The 21,819-nt window shown below is 47.2% G+C and overlaps 1 protein-coding gene across 2 annotated transcripts in view; it reads right to left on the reverse strand.

The window, feature by feature from the left end:
- Gas7 (growth arrest specific 7) overlaps positions 1-16,595 on the reverse strand; it is a 231,955-nt gene extending 215,360 nt beyond the window's left edge. The window contains exon 1 of one of the 2 annotated variants that reach the window (XM_034506541.2): positions 15,924-16,595. In XM_034506541.2, the coding sequence (XP_034362432.1) occupies positions 15,924-16,106 (183 nt within the window). In that variant the 5' untranslated portion in view covers positions 16,107-16,595. The remainder of the gene's footprint in view (positions 1-15,923) is intronic. The other variant, XM_076936587.1, reaches the window with a different exon arrangement.
- Between the last annotated feature and the right edge of the window lie 5,224 nt (positions 16,596-21,819).

A 21,819-nucleotide genomic window follows, 5' to 3' on the forward strand; every position in this document is an offset into this window, starting at 1 on the left:
TAGTCAGAGACAGGGAAACAGAGACACAGGGCAAAGCGAGCATATGCCCCCAGGTTTCAGTGCTCAGACTGAGATGGTTCATCTAAGAACAGTCATGGACACTATCATGACACTAGATGCTCACCCAAAGACCAAGCACTCCTGTCCCAGGGTCATAACCACTGATGAGAGTGTGCTAATAGCTTGGCCTGTGATCCGATGGGCAGCTAGTAGGTCCTAGTAGAAGGAGGTTACAACTGTGCCTCTGATGGGGACAGTAGGACCCCTCTCTCTGCAGCAGCTGGCCTGCCTGCCCATGTGCATTTGCCACAACTCACTATGCTGTCACAGGCTCAAAGAAACAAGGCCAAACCGAGAATTGAAAGGGTGATCCCAAAGAAGCCTTTGCCTTCAGTTAAGCTGATTTTCTCAGGTGCTGGTCATAGCAATGGAAAACTCTTCCTTTATAGGATTTACCCAGTGGTCAAGTCAGCCTCAAGAGAGGCTGATTTCTTTGGTGCCTGTTTTTCCCTTCAGTAGTAACCAATAACAACTAAGGCTCTTTCAGACACGAGGTGACACAATTCACATCCTGGAGGCTGAGTAAGCGGGTTTTCTCCTTGACAGACATGATTTGCCTTGAGTCACACACACACTCTTCCCAGTCCGTCCTGTTAATCACAACCCATGGGTGTAAAGACATCTGGGTGGAGACAGCAGTTCCACAAGTGGCATTATATTTCTGTGAGGTTTTTTTTTTTGTTTGTTTGTTTGTTTGTTTGTTTGTTTTTTCTGTGTGTGTGAGATCAAATTACTATCATGGTGGAGGACAGAAACATAGTTACCTGCATCCCTGTCAAAATGAATGATCTTTCTTGGTCTTATGGTGTCCCTGGACCAGGCTCTGAGCTAGAGGCCAGGTCTATAAAAATTGCTTGGCCTTAGGGACCCCAGAGGGTGGAGGAGCCTAGGCATGTAGGGTGAATGGCAACGTGTCATTAAAGTCTTCCAAGGAGATCAGGACCCAAAACCAAGGAGTGGGAATTGGCTAGTGAAACTATGGGATAGAAACCAGGTCTCCAGGGTATACATATATGTATGTGATAACAATTAATGAAAAAAAAAGAGGCCTTGAATTTTGAAAGGGAGCAGGAAGGAATATTTGGGATGGTTTAGGGGGAGGAAAGTGAAGGGGAAAATGATGTAATTTTACTATAATCTCAAGAATAATAATAATAATAAAAAGAACATTATGCTAAGTGGAAGAAGCCAGATAAGACTTCATTTACGGAAAATCACTAGAACAGGAAGTCTACAAGCAGTAAATATGTGGTCACCTGAGCCTAAGGTGGAGGGGACAAAGGATCAAGGAACACATATGGGCTTCTTTGAAAGGTGATAAAAATGCATGGAGGGATCTGTGGGTTTAGATACATATGTAGCAGAGGATGGCCTTATCTGACATCAAGGGGAGGGGAGGCCCTAGGTCCTGTGGAGGTTTGATGCTCCAGCGTAGGGGGATGCTAGAGTAGTGAGGAGGGAGTGGGCGAGTGGGTGGAGGAGCACCCTCATAGAGGAAAAGGAGAGGCGAGGAGGGAGATGGGATAAGGGTTTGTGGAGGGGTAACCAGGAAGGGGGAGTATCATTTGAAATGTAAATGAATAAAATGATTAATAAAAAAATATTCTAAAAGGAACCATGGTAACTAATATACAATTCCATGGATGTTAAAACAAATGTTTTAATGTTAAATTAAATGTTAAATGTTACAACAAACCCAAATAGCACGTACACTTTTGTGTGCTTCTAATGAAATGTTATATCTTGTATGGTTCTGTTTGCTTCTAGTGAATGCTATATCTCAATAAAGCTGTCCAAAATAGAAAAACAAAAAAGGGAGAAAGAAGAACAAGCCTAGGAGGAGAACACTCACTGCAGGGAGCAGCAACAGGCTGAGAAGAAAACACCCTGGAGAGCAAAGTCACAGAAAGACGGTAGTTCCAGGTGTTTCTCTGGCAAGGCAACAGTGAGGGAATAACTAAGAAGGCAGGCGGGGCTGGTCTCAGACTCAGCAGGCACAGCTAAAGCCTGCTCTACAGTTGTACTTTCCTACTCTCAAAGCCCCAGATTCAAAACAAAATGCTCCACCCACATGATGCCCCACATGGAAAATTCCACACTGACTTCATGTGATGAGTCGTGGAGAAAACAAGCAGATTAAAAAGACCAGAGGAGCTGGGCATTGTGGTGCAATCCAGTAATCCCAGGTATCTGGGAGGGTGAGGCAGGAAGAGCAAAAGTTCAAGGCCAGCCAGGGCTTCAGAGGGATCATGTGGCCAGCTTGGACAAGTTAGTAAGATCCAGTTTCAAAATAAAAAATACAAGTAGGGCAGGGATGTAGTTCAGTGGTACGATGGGACAGTAGCACCAGAAGACGAGTCCAGCATGTGTAAGACAGTGAGTTTAATCTTCAGTAACTTGCACACACACATGCACACACATACACACACAGAGGCATGCATAGGCACACGCACACATATTCGTGCACACAGGCACATGAAACACTTGTGTATGCACCCTCGTTCTCACCCATAACTTCTGTTTAGACTTAGGTCATGTACCCAAGATATCTCAATTCATATAAGCAAACATTCAGAAATCTGAAATGCTTTTTGATTGAAACACTCTGGCTAAGGGACCCTCAACCTTACTGTTGCGGCAATGGAAAAAAAAAAAAAAAAAAAACAGAAACATCAAACATCCACAGAGAGTGCTGTGGTCAATCAGCTTTAAAAAAACGTCACCAGGGAAAATAGCCAGCAGTCTGGCTACCACTACTGGAGTTGCAGTAGTAATCCAGGGACTCGGAGATAAAGTCCAGGGCAGCCAGGACCTGCAGATCTCACTTGAGGAGATTAGCAGTTTGGTGACATCATCTCTAGTCTGGAGTGATCAAATGATGGCCCAGAACTTGACTTAGTGTCCCACAGCAACACTTGAGAAAGGCCCTTCCAGACCACATCTAACCTAGGCTACAGAGACCTTGTCTCAAAAAGTGGTGTGTGTGTGTGTGTGTGTGTGTGTGTGTGTGTGTGTGTGTGTGTGTGTGGAGAGAGAGAGAGAGAGAGAGAGAGAGAGAGAGAGAGAGAGAGAGAGAGAGAGACAGAGAGACAGAGAGAGAGACAGAGAGAGAGACAGAGAGAGAGACAGAGAGAGAGACAGAGAGAGAGACAGACAGAAAGCAATGGAGAAATTACTTAGCACAAACAAGGGGTCTGGGTTCTATCCTTAGCAGAGAGGAAAAGGGGAGGAGGAACGTGTGTTCCATTTAGGCTCTTGAGACCTTTCCTTTGCTCTAGGAACAGGCAAAAGATGAGAAAAAAAATTCTGACATCCTTTAGCAGTTTCTAGAACTTTACTCCGCCCCCATCCACACACACACACACACAAAAATCCTCATTATAAGAAGCGTCTCTTCCAAGAGTGTCCGGGAAGCCAGAAGCCCATCAGACCAGGTAAAAAATAATTAAGACCAATTGGCCCAACCCTAGCAATGGGGACTCTTATGTAACAGTCTCCACCAAACTAAGGAGAGCTTCAGCTGTAGCTTTATGTGCTTCAGACTGGCAAGACCTGTGTGTACCCCAAGGCTCCTAAGAGAGTGCTTGCAATTATGGGGACTCCCAGGGGTCTCCCCAAGATCCACAGTATCCCCAGAAGTGGAGGGATGCAAAGCAATGCAGAAGCCAAGGCTCCACCTCAAGTCGTAGAATCTGAACCTGGATCTCATGAGAAGCCCAGAATATCTGTCTTACCTGTATGCTGCACCAAGACCTTCCTGTCCAGTGATCCTGAAGGGCTATGGAAAGAGGTCTTAAGCAGCCTCCCATACAGTGGAAACCCCAATTAACAGGCAGCAACTGAGTCCAACTTGGCTCAAAACCAGAAGCATAAAGAACCCTGAATTCAGCTAACAGGGTGTGTACAGGCGTCAGGCTCTTTCCCTGACCCTCACGGGAGCTCTATAAAACTTACAGTTTTGCACTTGCCCAGAGTCTCACAGGCAGCACAGCAGATGCAGGAATCTACAGCAGCAGAGACTAACCCCCTGCCTGACCTGCATTCTGCTGCCCACATCTGGGAGGCAGCCCCACCACTGTGTGCTATCTAGTATATAGTATATAGTGACAATGGGGACAGCCTCAGGGCTCACATTGCAGCAGCCCCCAACCTTGTCCAGCCTTGTCCACACAGAACATCAGCTTCCCATTGGAGTTAACAAACAGCCTCAAGAACTGGAGGCCATATCCTGAGTGTATGAATTTTCTAATGTTGGGAACCATGCACAAGACACTCCCAGGCTCATTCCCTGCCACTGAAGCTGTTCATCCAGACCTTGAGCCTGCCTCTTGTCACCCATCACTCTGCCTGCATCCTTCCATCCTGTCCTGCTTTACTGTGGGCTGAAACCTGTGCTTTGTCCACTGTCAGGTTTTTGCCCCCTGCCTTTCCCCTGTAGTCAGAGACCCACTGTGGGCAAACAGGAATATCAGCCACCAGGTTATCTCTTTCCTCAGATTAAATATACTTACAGAGGTCTAATTCCAAAACTCACGCCTTCCATGACCTCCCTTAGCTCTACATAATCCACTTAAAAAATAAATCCAACATCTGATCTAATTCCAGGATTTAACATGTCTTCTATATAAAATATAACCCTTCATGCGCCCACACGCCTTGACGCTCAAACTGGGGCCTGGAGGCCAGTAATAGCAGCAGCCTCTCTGTTTGGTAAAAATGAAATAAGAGTTGACTGCCGGGATACAGGTGACATGGGTTGGCCTCGGTGTGTGAGGCAGAGCAGTCTCCTGGGTCTGAGCCTTTCACCTGCAAGCTCTCATTCATCCCACAAAGCCGGAGATGTCAGGCTCCATGGAATCAGAGCAGACCCAGTTGGTATCTATGGAGAACAGCTTGAGAGAGGGAAGGAAACCTTTGGGGGAAGTCGCAGAAATGTTCCATGTTGCCAGTGTCCAGTGAAGGGACTGGAGGTGTAGCTAGATGCAGAAGCGGGCGTGAGATTTGATTTAACTGTGGTACTCAGCCCCTTTGTTTATCATATTATAACACAGGAATCCTAGACTGAGTCCTAGATTTGATTTTGTGTTGAGCATGCCTTTGATTATCAACTACTCAATGGAGCTGTATTTTTCCCTCGAAGCACAACGAACGCTGGGAGTTATCTATCAATAAAACACTTGCTAAATGAGAACAGTAGACTAGAACTAAATTTAAAGTTCCGCTTTCCTATTTCCACTCCTAAATTATACGACAAATCAGAAGCAGATGCCTCCATGATGGGCCTTCCAGGAGCCACCGCTAAATTAAGGACGATCTCCCTGATGATTAAATTAGGACAAGGAATTGTTTCGGTACAGTTTTTAAAATAGCACCTCTGAAGAATTTCTACAACTTAATTAGTTTTCTTGTTGATTAACCCTGGCATTCTCTGGATCTCTGCATCTGACGGGCAATGGGGAAAGAGGAAGAATTTTGTGATGGATGCTAACATCTGTCTGGAGGGGCTTTGGGCAGAACTTGTGTGAACTCAAAGGCTCTCAAAAAAAAAAAAGTCTCCTGTCAGAGCGGTGCAGGACAGGAGAGTCTTCAAAGGCTCCCCAAGGGAAGTTTTTAATTTTTGCATTTTGTTTGTGTATGTGTGTATGATATGCTTATGGATATATGTACATGTATGGATATGTGTGAATATACATGTGCAGGTGCATGTAGATATGTGTGTGAGTGTGTGGAAAAGATAGAGGTTGACATCAGGTGTCTTCCCCAATTGTCTTCCTCAAATCTATCTCCTCTATGCAGGAAATTTACAAACAGGTGCTGGGGATCTGAACTCAGCTCTTCACATTTGCAAGACAAGTGATTTATCCATTGAGCCATCTCTCCACCCTACCACCCCTCCCCCCACATACAGGGGAGTTTATAACTGCTAACCTCATTGTGTTGCCTAGTTTGTATATGCATATATAGTACATAAAAGACACACACACACACACACACACACACACCAATCAAAGGCTAGAATCAGGAAATGATCACGACTATGCCGAGTGGACCAAGTGTTTACTTGGCGTGCTCAGGGAGTACTCGCCGCCAGGACAGCTTATGAAAAGTAGCCTACAGGGAAGAAGCAGCTCTGTCTCCACTCCACAGAGGTCTGGTGATTGGAGTCAATTTTTTTTAAGGCACTGGACAGAGGTGGAGATTAACATATGAAATCTGGAGTCACGCTCAATGAAAGACCATACAGTTGAACACTTAGCACCTTCTCAGGGAAGAGGGAGTGGGAAGGCTGTAGAGTTGGAAGCAAATTTTGACAAACAGCGGTTTTTAGGAGAGATGAATAGGTCTGGAGAATGGCTAATAGTTTGGGACAAACTTCAGCTGGACCGAGCATGGTGTCAACTGTAATCTTTCTTCCTCAGAGTTATTCGGAGGACCTGTCCTTTGGGTAGATGAGGAACAGCTCCCAAAGAAAGCCTAAGCTCTGTAAGTAAAAATGGTGGAGGTGAGGGAATAGAGATGGGAGAAAGGTCAAACAGACCTCCATTAGCCTTCTGTTCAGAAGATTCAGAATGCTAATGCCATTCCCGCCATTCCGGGGTGAAGCTCCCTGCTCCTGGGGACCTGGAGAGACTTGTAGCCCCAAACTACCTATCAAAAGACTTTTAGCACAAGAGGCAAACTATGTTGTTTTAGCGATGCAAACTCCAGAACTATTTGTTACGGTTTGTCCTCACCTGTCCTGACACCACACAAGCTCGTAATGTGATCATTTCCAGAACGTCTCTTCATTACAAACCGCTCAAAACATCCTTACCCAAAGGTGAGGCTCTTAGTTGCCACTGAGAAACAGGATTGGTCTCAATTGCCCTCACTTTAACAGTCCTTACCCCTGCCCCTGCTTCCCTCTCTTTTCCTTTTCGCAGGTTCTCTCCATATTTGTGATTTTATCTTTTTGTACCATATGCTTTTTGGTAGAATGCCTTAGATGCTTTCTGAAACAAGGTGACAGACAGGCAGTCACACACAGGCACACACTAGACTTGGCTGCAGATGAAATCCGTTTTTCTCAAAAGATAAAAAATAAAAGCCAAATTTACCTCTCAAAATGCAAAGGTTTGCTGTAACTGGGGCCGTCTAAAATGATGCAGGCTGAGCCAGTACATAGCCCTTCGACCTGTTCTAGCCACAAGTGCTACTTAGTGTGTAGACCTCGCCATCTCTGCACTTTCGACTGTAACTCATGTCTGGATGGTACCATCTCCTTTTGCTTTCGAAATGTCACTAAACAACATTTTGAATTTTGAAATTTCATTTTCGTTTATTTATTGAGCCCTTCCACAAGCCTGATCTGGGTCTAAGCCTAGGTAAACATCATTTTAAACCGTTCCTCTCGAAGAGTTAGAGGGTAGTTAAGCTTGCCCTTACTAAGAAGTGCTTTGTTGGCATGGTGATGTTCACGCCTTGTCAAACAGAGGCTTTTAGACTAGAAGTACATCCAGGGGTCAGATGGCATGCACACTCCCAATGCTTTTCACTGACAGAGTTGTGGTGTTACATTCCTGTAATCTAGTACTTGAAGGCTGAGTCAGGAGGATTGCTTATGGCCAGTCTGGGCTACATAATCAGTTCTAGGCTCATCTGGGCTACCGAATGAGACCCCCATCTAAAAAGAACAACAATTAAAAAAAAAAAAAAAAACCTTTGTTACATTTTTTCTTAAAACTGTCTTTTGTAGCCAGGCGTGGTGGTTCACATGTAATCCCAAAAAATAGGGGGCAAAGGCAGGACAATGGTTCCGAGTTCCAGGCCAGTCAAACCTACATAAGTGGAGTTTATCTCAGAGAAATCATAAGTAAATCTTTGTAGTTACCTTTGCAGGCCCTGAGTTACAGTAAGATGGGATCTATTAGTGGTGCTTTGTGTTCTTATCAGAACGGGTCTACTCAGTGACTCTGTCCCTTCCTGTGGGAATCTGTTTTCCTTTGATTTGAGAATTATTTGCTTTTAATGTGTGTGTGTATGTGTGTGTGTGTGTGTGTGCGCGCACACACACGCCTATGAAGAACAGAAAAGGACATTAGATCTCTTGGAACTAAAGTTACAGGCCTAATGTATGTGTGGCCTAATTTGCATGCTGGGAACAGAACTCCCCTCCTCTGTAAGAGCAGCAAGGACTCTTCACAGATCAGCTATCTCTCCAGCTAGATATGGATATTTTTTTAAAAATCAACATATAAAATGATCTTTGTGCATTATGGATATGAACATAAATTTCTCAAATGCTGGGATCCTATGGCAGAGCAAACTATTAACCCAAGGCTGAACAGGGTAGTTTATGCTTGTAAATATAGCACTCCAGAAGCTGAGGTAGAAGGACTATCACAAGTTCAAGACCAGCCTTGACTGGCTAATGAGTTCCAGACCAGCATGGGGTAAAACATGATGCTCCTTTTTCAAAAACAAACAAACAAACAAACAAACAAACAAACATCTTGGATATGATTGGAAAGCATGTTCTCAATAACCTTAAGACCTCCTGACAAGCTTCTCCACTCTTTAAAGGTTTCCTTTGTCCAACTAATACCACGATGAGGGCCAACCCTTTACTACGTCCACCTCTGAGGACACTTAAGATCCAAATAGAATCTGGACAGGGTGGTACACACCTGTAATCCCAGCACTTGAGAGGCTTAGGCAGATTTTAAGGACTACGGTGAGTTCAAGAACAGCCTGGGCTATACTTGGGAGGTATGGGCAAGAAGAGCTGGAGTTCAAGGTCGTCCTTAGCTGAGACCCTGTCTTAAACAACCAACATTTTCTCAAAGCACGTCCTGAAGCTCGGGTTTCTGGACTACCTATGGTAGTTTTTGTACTGTCACAGCAGCCCTGTGGGGTGGTGACAGAGAACATATGACCTCACCTCTCCATGCCTCCTGAACCAGCTTCAATTTCATTTTGCCTCTTGGCTCACAAAGCCCAGAAAACATTTCCTGGCCTTTGCTAGAAAAACTTTGCCAAAGCAAATGCAGAAAGAGAAGGCTCCAAGAAACCTACTGAGGGAGGAAGGGCAGACTTCCTAGATAAAGGACAGGACAGGAAGAGGAAGAGGAAAGAGGATCAAGCATCAGGGACAGGATGGACAGAGGGAGGTTACCTTCCCTCGGTCAGGAGAGTGGGCAGAAGAGGATGGCGAGAGTAGAGACTATGGACTTAGTTTTGATGTGTGAAATCTGAGTGCCTGGGAATTCAACCAGGACTTGAATTTGTAACTTGTAAAAGGAAGTAGATTCAGTGAACCGGGAAGTGAGGCAAATAAAAACAAACCTTTATCAGAGGGCACATGGAGGAGATATCAGACGGGACAGAAGGACCTAAGCAGATCCTGTGATCCTCCACATCGGGGTGAGGCACACAGCTCAGAAACTGAGTACTTACTGAGCATGTAAGGCCTTGCTTTTGGTCCACAGGCCCCCCTCCCCCTAACAAAATCACTCCACATAGACTTCACAGCTATGCATTTACTATGTCACCTCATCCTCTGCTCTGCCAAAGGAGAAGCCAGGCACACCTGCTGGCAGCCATGTCTGCTTCTTCCTGTAGATATACAAACACCACCCTAGAATCCTCACCTCTGCAGGAAGAGAGGAAATTACTAATTTGACAATTAAGGACAGGGGAATCGGCCTGGGTGCTCTATCAAAGAGACTTGCCTTGTATTACCTTGCTGCTGTGGGTAATAAAGGAGCACATTCTAGGAATGCTGTTCCTTGTGGGCAGTCTGGTAACAGCCACAACACCAGCCATGTATATACTCAGGGTTTCTTGGTTTACCACACACGTCCCTTCACCAGTGGGGCCAGCACAGCATTCCCAGTGAGGGTCTGCCCAGCCAACAGACACAAGTTGGTCTTTTTAGGCTACAATTATAAGTAGGTGGTAGCTCATTCATGTTTCTAGGTGGAAGTAGATCTTACAGATTTGCTCAGTGGATATCAGATGTCGGGGTTTCCCGCCAGCTTGTTGCTAAGGGAACTTTTGTGAAGACGCCTGAAGTCCATAAAGCCCAGCTCTGCTCAATGCTTTAAAGTGTTGTGAGTGGCCGTGTGGCCAGGCCAGCGTACAGTGTTTTTGAAGGGTGATTCCTGCTGGGCAGAGAGAGATGGTGCTATGGCCAAAGGTAGATGTTCAAACAGCAGCTGCTGCTGATGTGGGCCCCTAACTGAATGGCAGGAAGACTCTGAAAATGGCACAATTTTGGTCCCAATTACATACCCTGGGAGCCACCAACCCTGATTGTGAACAGAGTCAATGATAGCCGGGGGAAAAAAAATATTGGCGTGAAGGTCAAAGTCACACCCATTTTAGGTAATTTTCATGTTACGGGAAAAGCGACTCTAGATTAAAATCAATTTATGTACCATAGCAAACATCTCCTGAATGTCAGGCAGCTCAGAGACACTGTGCCCATTAATTATCAAAGCTCTGTCATGAAAAGGCTGGCCTGGTGTGCTGGCAGCTTAGTGGACAGGCCCAGGCTTTAGGGCCAGGCAAATGTGATTTCAAATTGCAGCTGCATTATTTACAATGTGTCTCTATAAAGAAATCTCTGGAGACTAAAACAAAACACCCCAAAACTCGTAGGACAGAGATAGAGGAATAAAGACTCCAAATTGAAAGGCCATTTCTATGACACTTTTTCTGTTTCTAGAGATCTATCATCTCTCTCTCTCTCTCTCTCTCTCTCTCTCTCTCTCTCTCTCTCTCTCTCTCTCTCATTGGTTCAGTAGTTGAACTTAAGCCTTGCTGCCTCCTTCTAACATCTGTCACATGGTGTCTTCGCCATCCCTGGGAGTCAGGAAAGGTGCTCCTCCACGGACCCTGCTCCTGCCTCCCAGACTGAACCTACCTCCCTTCCTTGCCACTGCCAGACTGCTCCTGTGACTCACTTTGCCAACAGCAGGCAGAGTGATGTGCTCATCCTGAGTTGTTAAAGCCTTAAGAAGGCCCAACAAGTCATTTATTTGTGCTCTTGGAAGCTGGCCACTAGACTATGTAAGAACTTAAATCCCAGCACTTGGGAGGCAAGAGGCAGGCAGCTCTCTGAGTTTGAGGCCAGCCTGGAATACAGATCCAGTTCCAGGACAACCAGGGCTACACAGAAAAACCATGTCTCAAAAAACAAACAACAACAAAACAAACAAACAAAAAATACAACAACAGCAAACCCCCTCTAACTACCTGCCAGAGAAAGCCCAAGTGAAAATGCCCTGCAGGAGAGACACGATGTGGAAAGAGGCCACATGGAACAACTAGGTGAGGGAACCTGGCACTTCTGAGTCCAGCCCAATAGAGTCTCCAGGACTGGACCCTCCTTTGCCATTTGACGGCAGATCTCTTCCCAGAGATTGTCAAGGTGAACGAACAGAAGACCTTCCTAACTGAGCTGCAGCCACTCAGTCAGATAGGATGGATTCTGGGGTGCTCTGTTACCTAGCAATAGCAAAGTCCATCTCCTCATTATCCACAGCACAACCCATCAACCCCGACAGCTATTCCTTATAACCTCCCACCATGTGAGCACATGACCCTAGGGTGAGCAAAGAGGGAGAAGAGAGGAGATGGAGTTCAAGGATTGCCCTTTGCACCCGCCTTGTCCCACTGACAAGCACTAATGAAGTCTGAGTGTGAGGATGACTCCATTTTGAATGGCTATAAGAGGATACCACCTGTTGGGTGATTTATAAAAATAAATATGTTTCTTGTGGTTCAGGAGGCTGTAGAGTCTAATATTGAGGTGCCAGCATCTTCTGCATTTTTATGGCATCATCCCATGGTAAAAGGCAGAGAGAGGAAGGGCAGGCTCTCAAACTATATGCCTTCACACCTCTTAATAACTGGCATCAATCTATTCACGGGGTAGAGCTTTCAAAACCTACTACCATCTAATATTGCTGTTTTTGAGTGTTAAGTTTTCAATACAGACATTTGGGGACATCTCCCCAAATTCTGGGTGTTTCTACTGAGATCTTACACCACCCTTTGGGCCTGACTTCTATCCAAAGAAAGAGCAGACCAGAAGGAATTCCTGAGTCTATTTAGGCCTGACCAGCCTGCGTGCCTACACAGGTACCACACACCTGACTCTACAAATCTTCCTTGGGATAGAGAGCCCACCTCCCCACTCTATCTATCTTCCCCTGGAGCTGTGCCTGCACCCTTGAGGGCTGGTGGAAATCATCCCTTGTGTGGGCCCACAAGTCTATAGAGGCTACCCAGAGCCAGGCCTGGAGCTGGTCTGGCATGTACTGTCCAACCTCCAGCCTGGCCTCATTTCCCCCTATCCATCTACTCTTCTACTGTGTCTCTCAGACAATGTCAGTGCATTTCTCCGCTGCTCCCCTACTTTGTGGCCGAAGGGTGCCATCAAGAAAGGTTTTTCTGGCTGTTCTCCTCCCTGGGTCTTCACACACCACAGCCAGCTTTGGGTGTCAGTGGTAGATCTGTTTATGGTTGCAATCTTAAAGGTTCCCCCAAAGTCCCATTTGCTCAAGATTCAGTAACCAGCCTGTGGAATTCCCAAAAAGTGATGGAACCTTTGGGGAAGTAGGTCCTAGTAGGGGAAGGTTAGAGTTAAACCACCACTCCTTTCCTGGCCATTATGAGATGGTCTCTGCTACCATATACTCATAATTTACTGGACTAAAAGCTGACCATAAACTGAAAATTCTAAGCCAAGTTTCAAAATACACTTTTCCTCCTTGCAAATGTTATCTCAGTGCCCTGACGCAGCAATGGGAAGTTAACTAGCTTAGACCTTATACCTTTGGGAAGAATAGGTGCCCTATAAAGGGTTGGCCACACCTTGAATAACCAGGATTCCTGTGGCCAGTGTTCCTGGGTCCTATATTTCTCTGTTCTGGCTTAGGTCCTCTAGAGTCCATTTTCGATAATCCAGATATCCACTGTAACATTTTCCCAGTTCCTGGGAGTCTTGACCAAAGATATTTTTCCCCAATGAGCAGGTCCTCCTGAACCTTGCTCTCATTTTAGACTGGCTATCTCCAAGGCAACTATAGTAGGCCTTTCTGAGTTCAGCTCCCAGTTCTCCTCCATAGTGTTTCCTGCAAAGCTGGGCCTCTAGCTTCCCGTCCTTTGTCTGAACCAGGAAGAGATCCGTGCAGAGAGAGTCCACTTTGCAGATTCTTGTCAGTTATCTCACATCCTCCTCTAAGACACTTCCTGTTATCCCTCTTTCCACCAGAGGGCGAAAGGAACATTGTGAGGAATACCCAATTCTTCAGCTGTGTGCCTATCACCCCATCCCTTTCCAGGGAGGCTAATGGGGTCCATTCTGTTCAGACTTCTTCCCCTACAGCAGAACCAGCTTCTGAGTCTACAGGCCCTCCTCTGTCCCCCAGAAGCTGCCAGGCTCTGTTGTCTCAGAAGTCATACAGTTCATACTATACCCACTGCTATTCCTCAACTTACCCCCCCATGTATGAAACTCAGCCCATCCCAAAAGACTCCACAGCATGTCCCCTATCCCTTTCCAGCCCTCCGCCTAGTGGTCCAGCTTGTTCTCATAGGAGGTTAAAAGCCACCAAGAACCCGATCCGTGAACCTCCGTGTTGGTGCCCAGAGAATCCTAGTCAGTACTTGGGCAGTAGGGCCGGGTCCACCCTTTCCCTCACCTTTGGGAAAATCAGCTGGTTATAGGTGAATTCAGACTTCAGAGATGGCAGCAGGGGAGGTCCAGGCTGCCCCAGGATGCAGCAGCTATCCTCCCTTTGGTCCCAAAATTGCAGGTCTTAATAAGGATGCTGTTACCAACATGCCAACTGGAGGGGCATGCCCACTCTTGTCCACATACATCATTCTAGATCCTTCCTTTAGCTTAGTCCAGGTGTTTGGGGTTCAAAATGCACAAGGAATTTATTCAGCCACCTGAGTTGTTAGGCTAACAGGCAAACATGACTCCTTGGGTGACAGACTTGCTTTATGAATGTTGTCATGTCTTCTCTGTCTGTTAAACAAGGACAATGCCTGATATAGAGGCACGAGCCTGGAATCCCAGCACTTGGAAGCAGAGGCAAAAGGATTATAAATTTGAAGCTAGCCTTAGCGACATAGAAAGACTGTGACTTAAGACAAATCAAGTTTCCTATATGGAGGACAGTACTTAAGACCTTCACATAACTGTCAGGAAACTGACAACAGTCCACATGGCTTGTGTAGGTACAACGGGAGGGTCCTCCTGGTAGCACCAAGGTGCTATTAATAGATGAGAGGTGTCTGAAAAGTCCTTAGGTACCAAAGACTTCTTAGCTCCATAAGTGCCAAGGGATGCCACAGGCACACCCAGGCCATCCCAGAGGATAATTCTGTTGTCTTCTGGGCCTGTTCATGCTCCCTTCCCTCCTCCAGTGAAAAGCAGGGGCACTTTGTTCTTAGGAATTCCCACCCAAAAGAGCTGGCTGAATCCAGTCAGGGACACTCCTCATCAGACAGACAATCACCAGGCAAATTTCCACACCAGTATTTCCTGGGGAAATGTGGCCACCAAAAGAACTCACACATGCCTCTCAGAGAGCTTTTTTTTTTTCCCCCAGGAGAATCAAAAGATACTTCCATTAATTTTGTTTTAATGTAGCCCTCAGAGATGGAACTTGGAAAAGCAGAAAACCAAGCCTGAACCTCCTCTGCAGCTACAGGTTCTTAGAGCGCACCATGAGCTACCAGAGACACTTCTGCTAAGACCCCAGGAAGCTCATCCCAGCCTTTCGCCTAGAAATACTACTGGTCCATTTTTGAGGACTACCACGGTCTATTTAGAGCAAGTTTGTTTCCTGGACCCGAGAGAAGCATCATGTGTTTCCGAAGACTGCACAGACATTTGATGATGCTGCCACTGGACACTTGTCAGGCCTGACCACTCTACAACCATCTCTCACCTCAGCCTGGCCAGAGTTGCATGTACCATTTTCATTCAAAATTTGCTACTCTGTTCTTAAATAGGTTCCAGTAAAAAAATAAATTTGGTTCCTTATGTAGGCTGGGTTTTACCAAAACCTAAGAATACATACATTACTGAGTGTGAGGGCTAGTTTAGTCTTTATGACAATCCTGGGGTCAGCAGCCTGTCAGAAGGACTGAAAAATACCACCCTACTCCACCATACACTTCACACACACACACACACACACACACACACACACACACAAAGGACTTTAGAAACTTGGGCTTTCACTCAGATTGTGACCATGAGCTCAGTGATTAGAGGCCAAAGAGGCCTCGCAATTGTCACCCAGACAATAAACAGCCAGCTGACTTGGCTCAGCAATCCTATGAAGCCTTGGGGCCAAGCCAGATCCCCAAGAACAAGCCACTTTAGGGTACTGATCCTAAATGATGGAAGGCTGCCTAGGGTCTAGCTGCATCCCCGGGTCTAGCCTGCTGCTCTGCTTCAGCTCATTGCTAACGGGTGCTTCTCAGCAGTTCAGCAAGTGGGCAGCCCGGAGGCAGCCAGGCAGCCTACTCCTGGTCAGCATGACTGACCGCTAGTCTCCTGGAGAGGCAGGACTGTGGGACCACCTTTTCAAACCCCCATCACCCTCGAGCCTTGCCAAGACCACGGGGCTCGGCGGCCCCTTGGTGGCCCCTGTCATCCGCGGCAGCGCGCCCGCCTGCTCCAGAACTCGCACAGGCAACAAGTTCTCGCTTCCCCTGAGCGGCCACGACGTGCTCAGGAGCCGGGGTAGGAGGAGAACGCTGTCCACGCCCCAGCCCCTCCCCGGCACCGTTCGTCCACCAAGCCGGGAGGTCTGGAGGGTAGCTGGTCCCCGATTCCGGCCCTGGCCTCTCACCTCTAGTAGTTGCACGTAGCTGGCTGGGAACCAGCCACGGAGCCCGTCATCCTTCTCTCCTTCCCACCAGCCACCGTCCGGGACCTGGAGCAGCGTGAGCAGCTCGCCAGCAGCGAAGCGCAACCCCTGGCTGTGCCGCTCCCCGGAGAAGGGGTACAGGGTCCGGCAGCGGGCGCCGGCCATGGCCCTGGCGCCCGGTCTCACAGCACAGCCCGCATCCCTGCCGAGCCCCGCGGGCTGGCCAGCGGCTGCGCGGGGTCCCAGGTGCCCGGTGCTCCGGGCTCCCGCGCTCTGGGCGCGCGCCGTGGCGGGGTTGCGCAGGGGTCCCCGGGCCGCCGAGCCACGCGCGCTGCTTGCAGGGAAGCGGACGCTCGCCAGCAGCGCTGGCTTCGCGGGCTCCGCGGGCTCCGGAGAGCGAGCGGCGACGCCCCCGGGCCGGGCGGCTGTGCGGTCCCCCGCGCTGGGCGGGGGGCGGGGCTCTGGAGGAGGAGACCCGGGGGCCGCGAGCTCACGAGGCAACTTCCCCGGGCTGCCGCGGCTGAGGACTCCGGAGTGAGAGGAGAGGCGCAACTGCCCTAGGAGGTGGTGCCCGTAGCATCCCCCTCTGTGGGTCTCGTCCGGTGCAAGCAGAGCCAGGGAAGACACGGAGGAAGCGCGGTTGGCGGCCGGTGGCCGGGCGGGGACTCTCTCGAGGCGACCAGGGCGGGCCAGGGGCCGGGCCAGACCGGCCACGCCCGCGGAGGGCCGGGCGCTCCCCGGCAGCGGGACTCCCGGGCGACCCCGCCACCCAGAGCCGCTGGAATGGGAACGCCCCTCGGTTCCTCCCGTTTAGATCTGGTGGTGGGTGACAGGCGGCGCTGCCTCCCAGGTGTCTGCAAAAGATTGTGTTTGTGACCATCATGGTAGTGCACGGAGCCTGGCTGAACTTGACTCACAGGAAACTGAACAATGGGTAAAGACAGGTTTGAAGCCTGGCGCCGAAGCCGGGAAGCCCAGTGACAGTGTGTCACATCAGAGGAGGACGCGGTGGGGAGATGAGGATAAGTAGTCTGGGTTGGTAGGTTTTGGAATCAGGTCGATGGGACTAAATATTGGAAAGGTTAAATTAAGGTGAGCGCAAGAACATTCCTGGCGTTTTGGGAAATGGTTAGGGGGTTGGGGGTGCCATGGTCTAGCCCTCCTGATTTCAAGATGGGTCTGCTGAGGGTTATCCACCCATTTAGTCAGCCACCAGACATTAGCAAACATTAGCAGGGGCTTGCGTGTTCTCTGCCCTTGAGACATCCGTGGACCTCAGGTGCTGAAGAAGCTTACCTTAATTCAAGAGTACATAAGGGAAAAGGTTCCTTTCTTTGCCAGCTTAAAAATTAAAGTATATTTTCTAACTTGTAAAAAGCTGGACCCTTCACTATTGCTGTCATAATCGCTTGAGCATCCCCAATCAAAAACCCACAGTCCACAATCAATTGTCCATGCTAACAGGATGTTACTGTGGAGAAGTCCACCGTCAAACAAAACTGCATCCGGACTGGATGACAGCTCACACCTGTAGTACCAGCCCTGACAGATAAGGGTTAGAAGATGAAGAGAATCCCAGGATAGAGTTGCCTGAGAAAAGAAGAAGGAGGGAGGGAGGCAGGAAAGGAGAGAGGAAGGGAGGAAGGGAGGGAAGGAGGGAAGGAGGGAGGGGAAGAAAGAGACTTATATCACTGAAGATCTTGTATAAAGTTACATTTGAGCAATGAATACTAATATGAGATTCATTAGATTTGGGTCACAGTCCCAAAACACTGTATTATGTTTATGCAAATATTACAAAATCCTCAACATTTTTGGTCCCATTTCTATTTCTTTACTTCCCTCTCCTCCACCCTATGACAGGGCCTTACTATGTAGCCCTGGCCTGCCTGAAACTATGTAGACCAGGCTTACCTCTTAACTCACAGAAATCAGAATCCTTGGCACCAAATAACCTGTCTCTGGCATTCCCACCATGGGTGATGTGGTAATGTGCACAAGAAGGGGGAAGAAACGGAATTCAGAGGCTGTGACTTGCCTGTGGTCATATGGCCAGTCAACCACAAAACAAGACTTTAAACTTGGGTTTGGCTTATTGTACCTGGCGTGCTGTTTCCTCTGGCCCACTCTGCCTGTCAAGCAATGCATCCACTATGGAGGGATGGGCATGTGGCTCAGTGGTACAGTTGCCTAGCATAGGCAAGGCACTGGGTTCCATCCCCAGGATCATGAGAAAGCAAGGAAGACCCTCGGGTCTGCCAGAGCAGCCTTCTAAAGATAGATGCAGCAAGGGTCACCTAAAGTCACAGCACTTAGGAGTTTGAGGCCAGGCTGGGCTACACAGTCAGACAAGGAGGACAGGAAGAGAGGAGAGGAATTGAAGAGGAGAGGAACGGAGGGGAGGCATAAAGAGAAAGAAAAGAGACAGGAAGGAAGGGCTCTATGGGACAATGTGCAGTATCTATAAGTCAGTATAGAGATAAGATTAGCATAGCAGAGTGGCACTAATGTCCAAAAGAGAAGTGGAAGGCAGGCATGGTGATACAGGCTGAGGCAAGACTGCTGTCTTTAGTTTGAACTTAGTCTGAGCTATGAAATAAGATGCTCTCTCCAAAAGAAACAAAACACAGGGAGCTGAGGATGCAGCTCAGTCGCTGAGAATTCAGCTAAGTTGATAGAGTGCTTGCCTCGTATGCAGGAGGCCAGCGATTGCATCCCAGCACCTCATGAACCTAGTGTGGCAGTGCACGCTTATAATCCCAGCACTCAGGAGATGGAATCAGGAAGACTACAAGGTGAGGATTAACCAAAAGTAGAAGGTGAGACTGTTTCAGAAACAAGGCCTGCAACACTCAGCATGTGCAAGGGCTTAATCCCCAGTGCAAAGGAAAAGGGGAAGGAGGAAGATAAGGAAGAAAAAATATACACCCATGCAAGACCTGTATGCCAGCATCGCAGGCTAACAACTAAACATGGAAGTGACCCAAATGTCTGCTGCTTCATGCCAGACAGGATTTAGGGCTTCTACCTACCCAACATGCCATAGAATGGTTACTGAGCTTCGAAAAGAGTGAAGTGCCAACTTGCACCCCAGCACGGACAAGCTTCAAAGTTATTACGCAAAAGCTTCCAGATGTAAAAGGTCATGAATTCTATGGTTTCTTTATGTGAAATGTCCCCCGAGGCGGATCCATAGAGACAGTAAATAGATTGGTGGTTGCCTGGGGACAAGAGTAAGCAAAAGAAACACAAGGTTTCTTTTGGGGTAGTGAAAATGCTCCCAAATTAGATTATAGTAATGATTGCACAATCTGGCAAATCGCTAGATTGGTACACTTGAAACGAATGATTTTTGGAATGAAAAGTGCATCTCAAAGCTGTAACAGAAAACAAAAATAAATGCAGATCAAGGCTCCCTTCGCCTAGTCAGTGTGTTTTTCCCCACCTCTGCATACCTTTGCATACTAGTTCATTGAGCAATAGCCCAGGGAGCTGTTGAGTACATGCTGTAAGCTGGGCACTGTGGAACATGCCTATGATCCCAGTACTTGGGATGCTGAGACCTGAAGATCAAGCCTAGTTTGAGGATAGCCTAGGCTATATTGCAATGTCAGGTTGACCTGCTCTGCGTAGCCTGACCCTATCTCAAAAATGAATAAAACATGTGATAAAGTACATGACATCCTGATCTTAAGGAATAAAAAGAAACACACACACACACAAAAATTCCTCTAAAAATGGTTAATGATTGTCTCAGCCCATTTTTGCCTTACTACTAAAAAGGAAAAACAGAGCCTGGGTAATTTATAAGGAGAGAAGTGGAGGAGCATACATTTGTAATCGCAGCTCTTAAGAGACTAAAACAGGAGGGTTGTCACGAATTTGAAGCCAGCTTGACTTATATAGTGAGTTTGGGGCCAGCTAGAGCTATACAATAGAACCTGACTTAAAAGGAAGGGAGGGAGGAGAAATAGAGATACACAGACACACAGACACATAGAGACACACACACACACACACACACACACACACACACAGACACACACACACACACACACACACACACAGAGAGAGAGAGAGAGAGAGAGAGAGAGAGAGAGAGAGAGAGAGAGAGAGAGAGAGAGAGAGAGACTTTTGCTCACAAGCCTCCCCACAGCACAGTTGGGAGATTGCATCTGGTGACTTCTGGTGAGATGACATCTGAGGTAACTTTCCAGGCAGAGTAAAAAAGGAAAGGGTGTATGAAAGATCACATAGTAAGAGGAAGGGTCGAGGAAGCCAAACCCAACTTATAGCAACAGCCAACCCTTAAGCTAACCGGTCTAGGCCTGAGCTACCTCACCTACCCTGAACAAACCTGAACTGGGAGCTGGGGTGCTGGCTCAGCAGGTAGAGGTGCTTGCTGCCAAGCTGAACTACAGTAAGATTTAATCACTGGGATCCATGCCGTGGAAGGGAATTTTTCTCTGATCTTCACATGCTTAACATGACATCTGAACACCCACTCACAATAAATAAATAGATAAATAAAAAATGTAATAAAAACAAACAACAAAAGTTTGTACTGGGCTGGGGTTGCTTCTCTGTAACAGTACTTGCCTTGTAGGCATGATGCCAGAGGTTCAATCCCCAGAACTTGGGGGGGAAAAGTAAATATATGCATCTGGGGAGAGGAGAAATAGTATGAAAGGTGGTTCTCTCAGGGCAAGGCTTAATCATTACGTTCGAGATGTGCTGACCCCTGTGTGACTACCTCAAATGTGGAAAAATCAATGTTTTGTGGCAGGGGGCTACATTGTTTACTCTCTTTGCTATTATATTAAAAGAATTTAACTTAGTGGAACGTTAGGTAGATATGGTGGCACACATTTTTAATCCCAACACTCTGGAGGCAGAGGCAGGTAAATTTCTCTGAGTCTGTGAGTTGGAGTCTAGTCCAGTCTACAGGTGAGTAAGACTGTGTGTGTATATGTGTGTGTGTGTGTGTGTGTGTGTGTGTGTGTGAGAGAGAGAGAGAGAGAGAGAGAGAGAGAGAGAGAGAGAGAGAGAGAGAGAGAAACTTTTTTTTTTTTTTTTTGGTTTTTTAAAACAGGGTTTCTCTGTGTAGTCCTGGCTGTCCTGGAACTCACTCTGTAGACCAGGCTGGCCTCGAACTCAGAAATCCGCCTGTCTCTGCCTCCCAAGTGCTGGGATTAAAGGCGTGTGCCACCACTGCCCGGCTGAGAGTGACCCTTTGATCATCAAGAAAAGCAAGGCATAGTCCAAGGAGACACCAGTATATTCCCATCTACAGTTAAGGTAGAAACAAAGATATATATATACTGTAGGCATAATGTTATTGTACATTGTATAAAGATTATTCTTGTATTATTCAAATGTTAATTTCTCTACCCCCCCCCCATGTCTGGTTGCATCTGGATACAACATTGTAATACTTATTCTAAGTATCTCTTGCCTCAATGTTGTGTAAGGTTTGCTCCTCGTTTATTCTCTGATTTGTCAATAAGAGCTGATCAGCCAGTGACTAAGCAGGGAAGAGAATAGGGCTGGACTTCCTCCCAGCCAGGGGAGAGAGAGGAAGTGAAAATTTGCCATGGGGGAGGTAGGAGGGGAGTCCAGGAGACACCATGAGAAAATACCTGGAGCCCAGAGAGTCAGATCACTAATAAAATGCAAATATCACTGGGATTTTGACTGGGAGGTAGCCAGATTATTTTAGGAGATTAAAATAGAGTGATACTGCTCAGTTGTTGTGCCCTTAAAGCTTGTTAAATAAATGTAATAGTCCAGTCTCAGTTGTTTAGGAGCTAGTTGGGCTAAGAGGAAAACTGCAAGAAACACTTATTAAAAAGCCACTAACAATATACAGGGATAATTC

This window comes from Arvicanthis niloticus, chromosome 6, assembly GCF_011762505.2.
Source record: "Arvicanthis niloticus isolate mArvNil1 chromosome 6, mArvNil1.pat.X, whole genome shotgun sequence".
In the NCBI taxonomy this organism is placed as follows: domain Eukaryota; kingdom Metazoa; phylum Chordata; class Mammalia; order Rodentia; family Muridae; genus Arvicanthis; species Arvicanthis niloticus.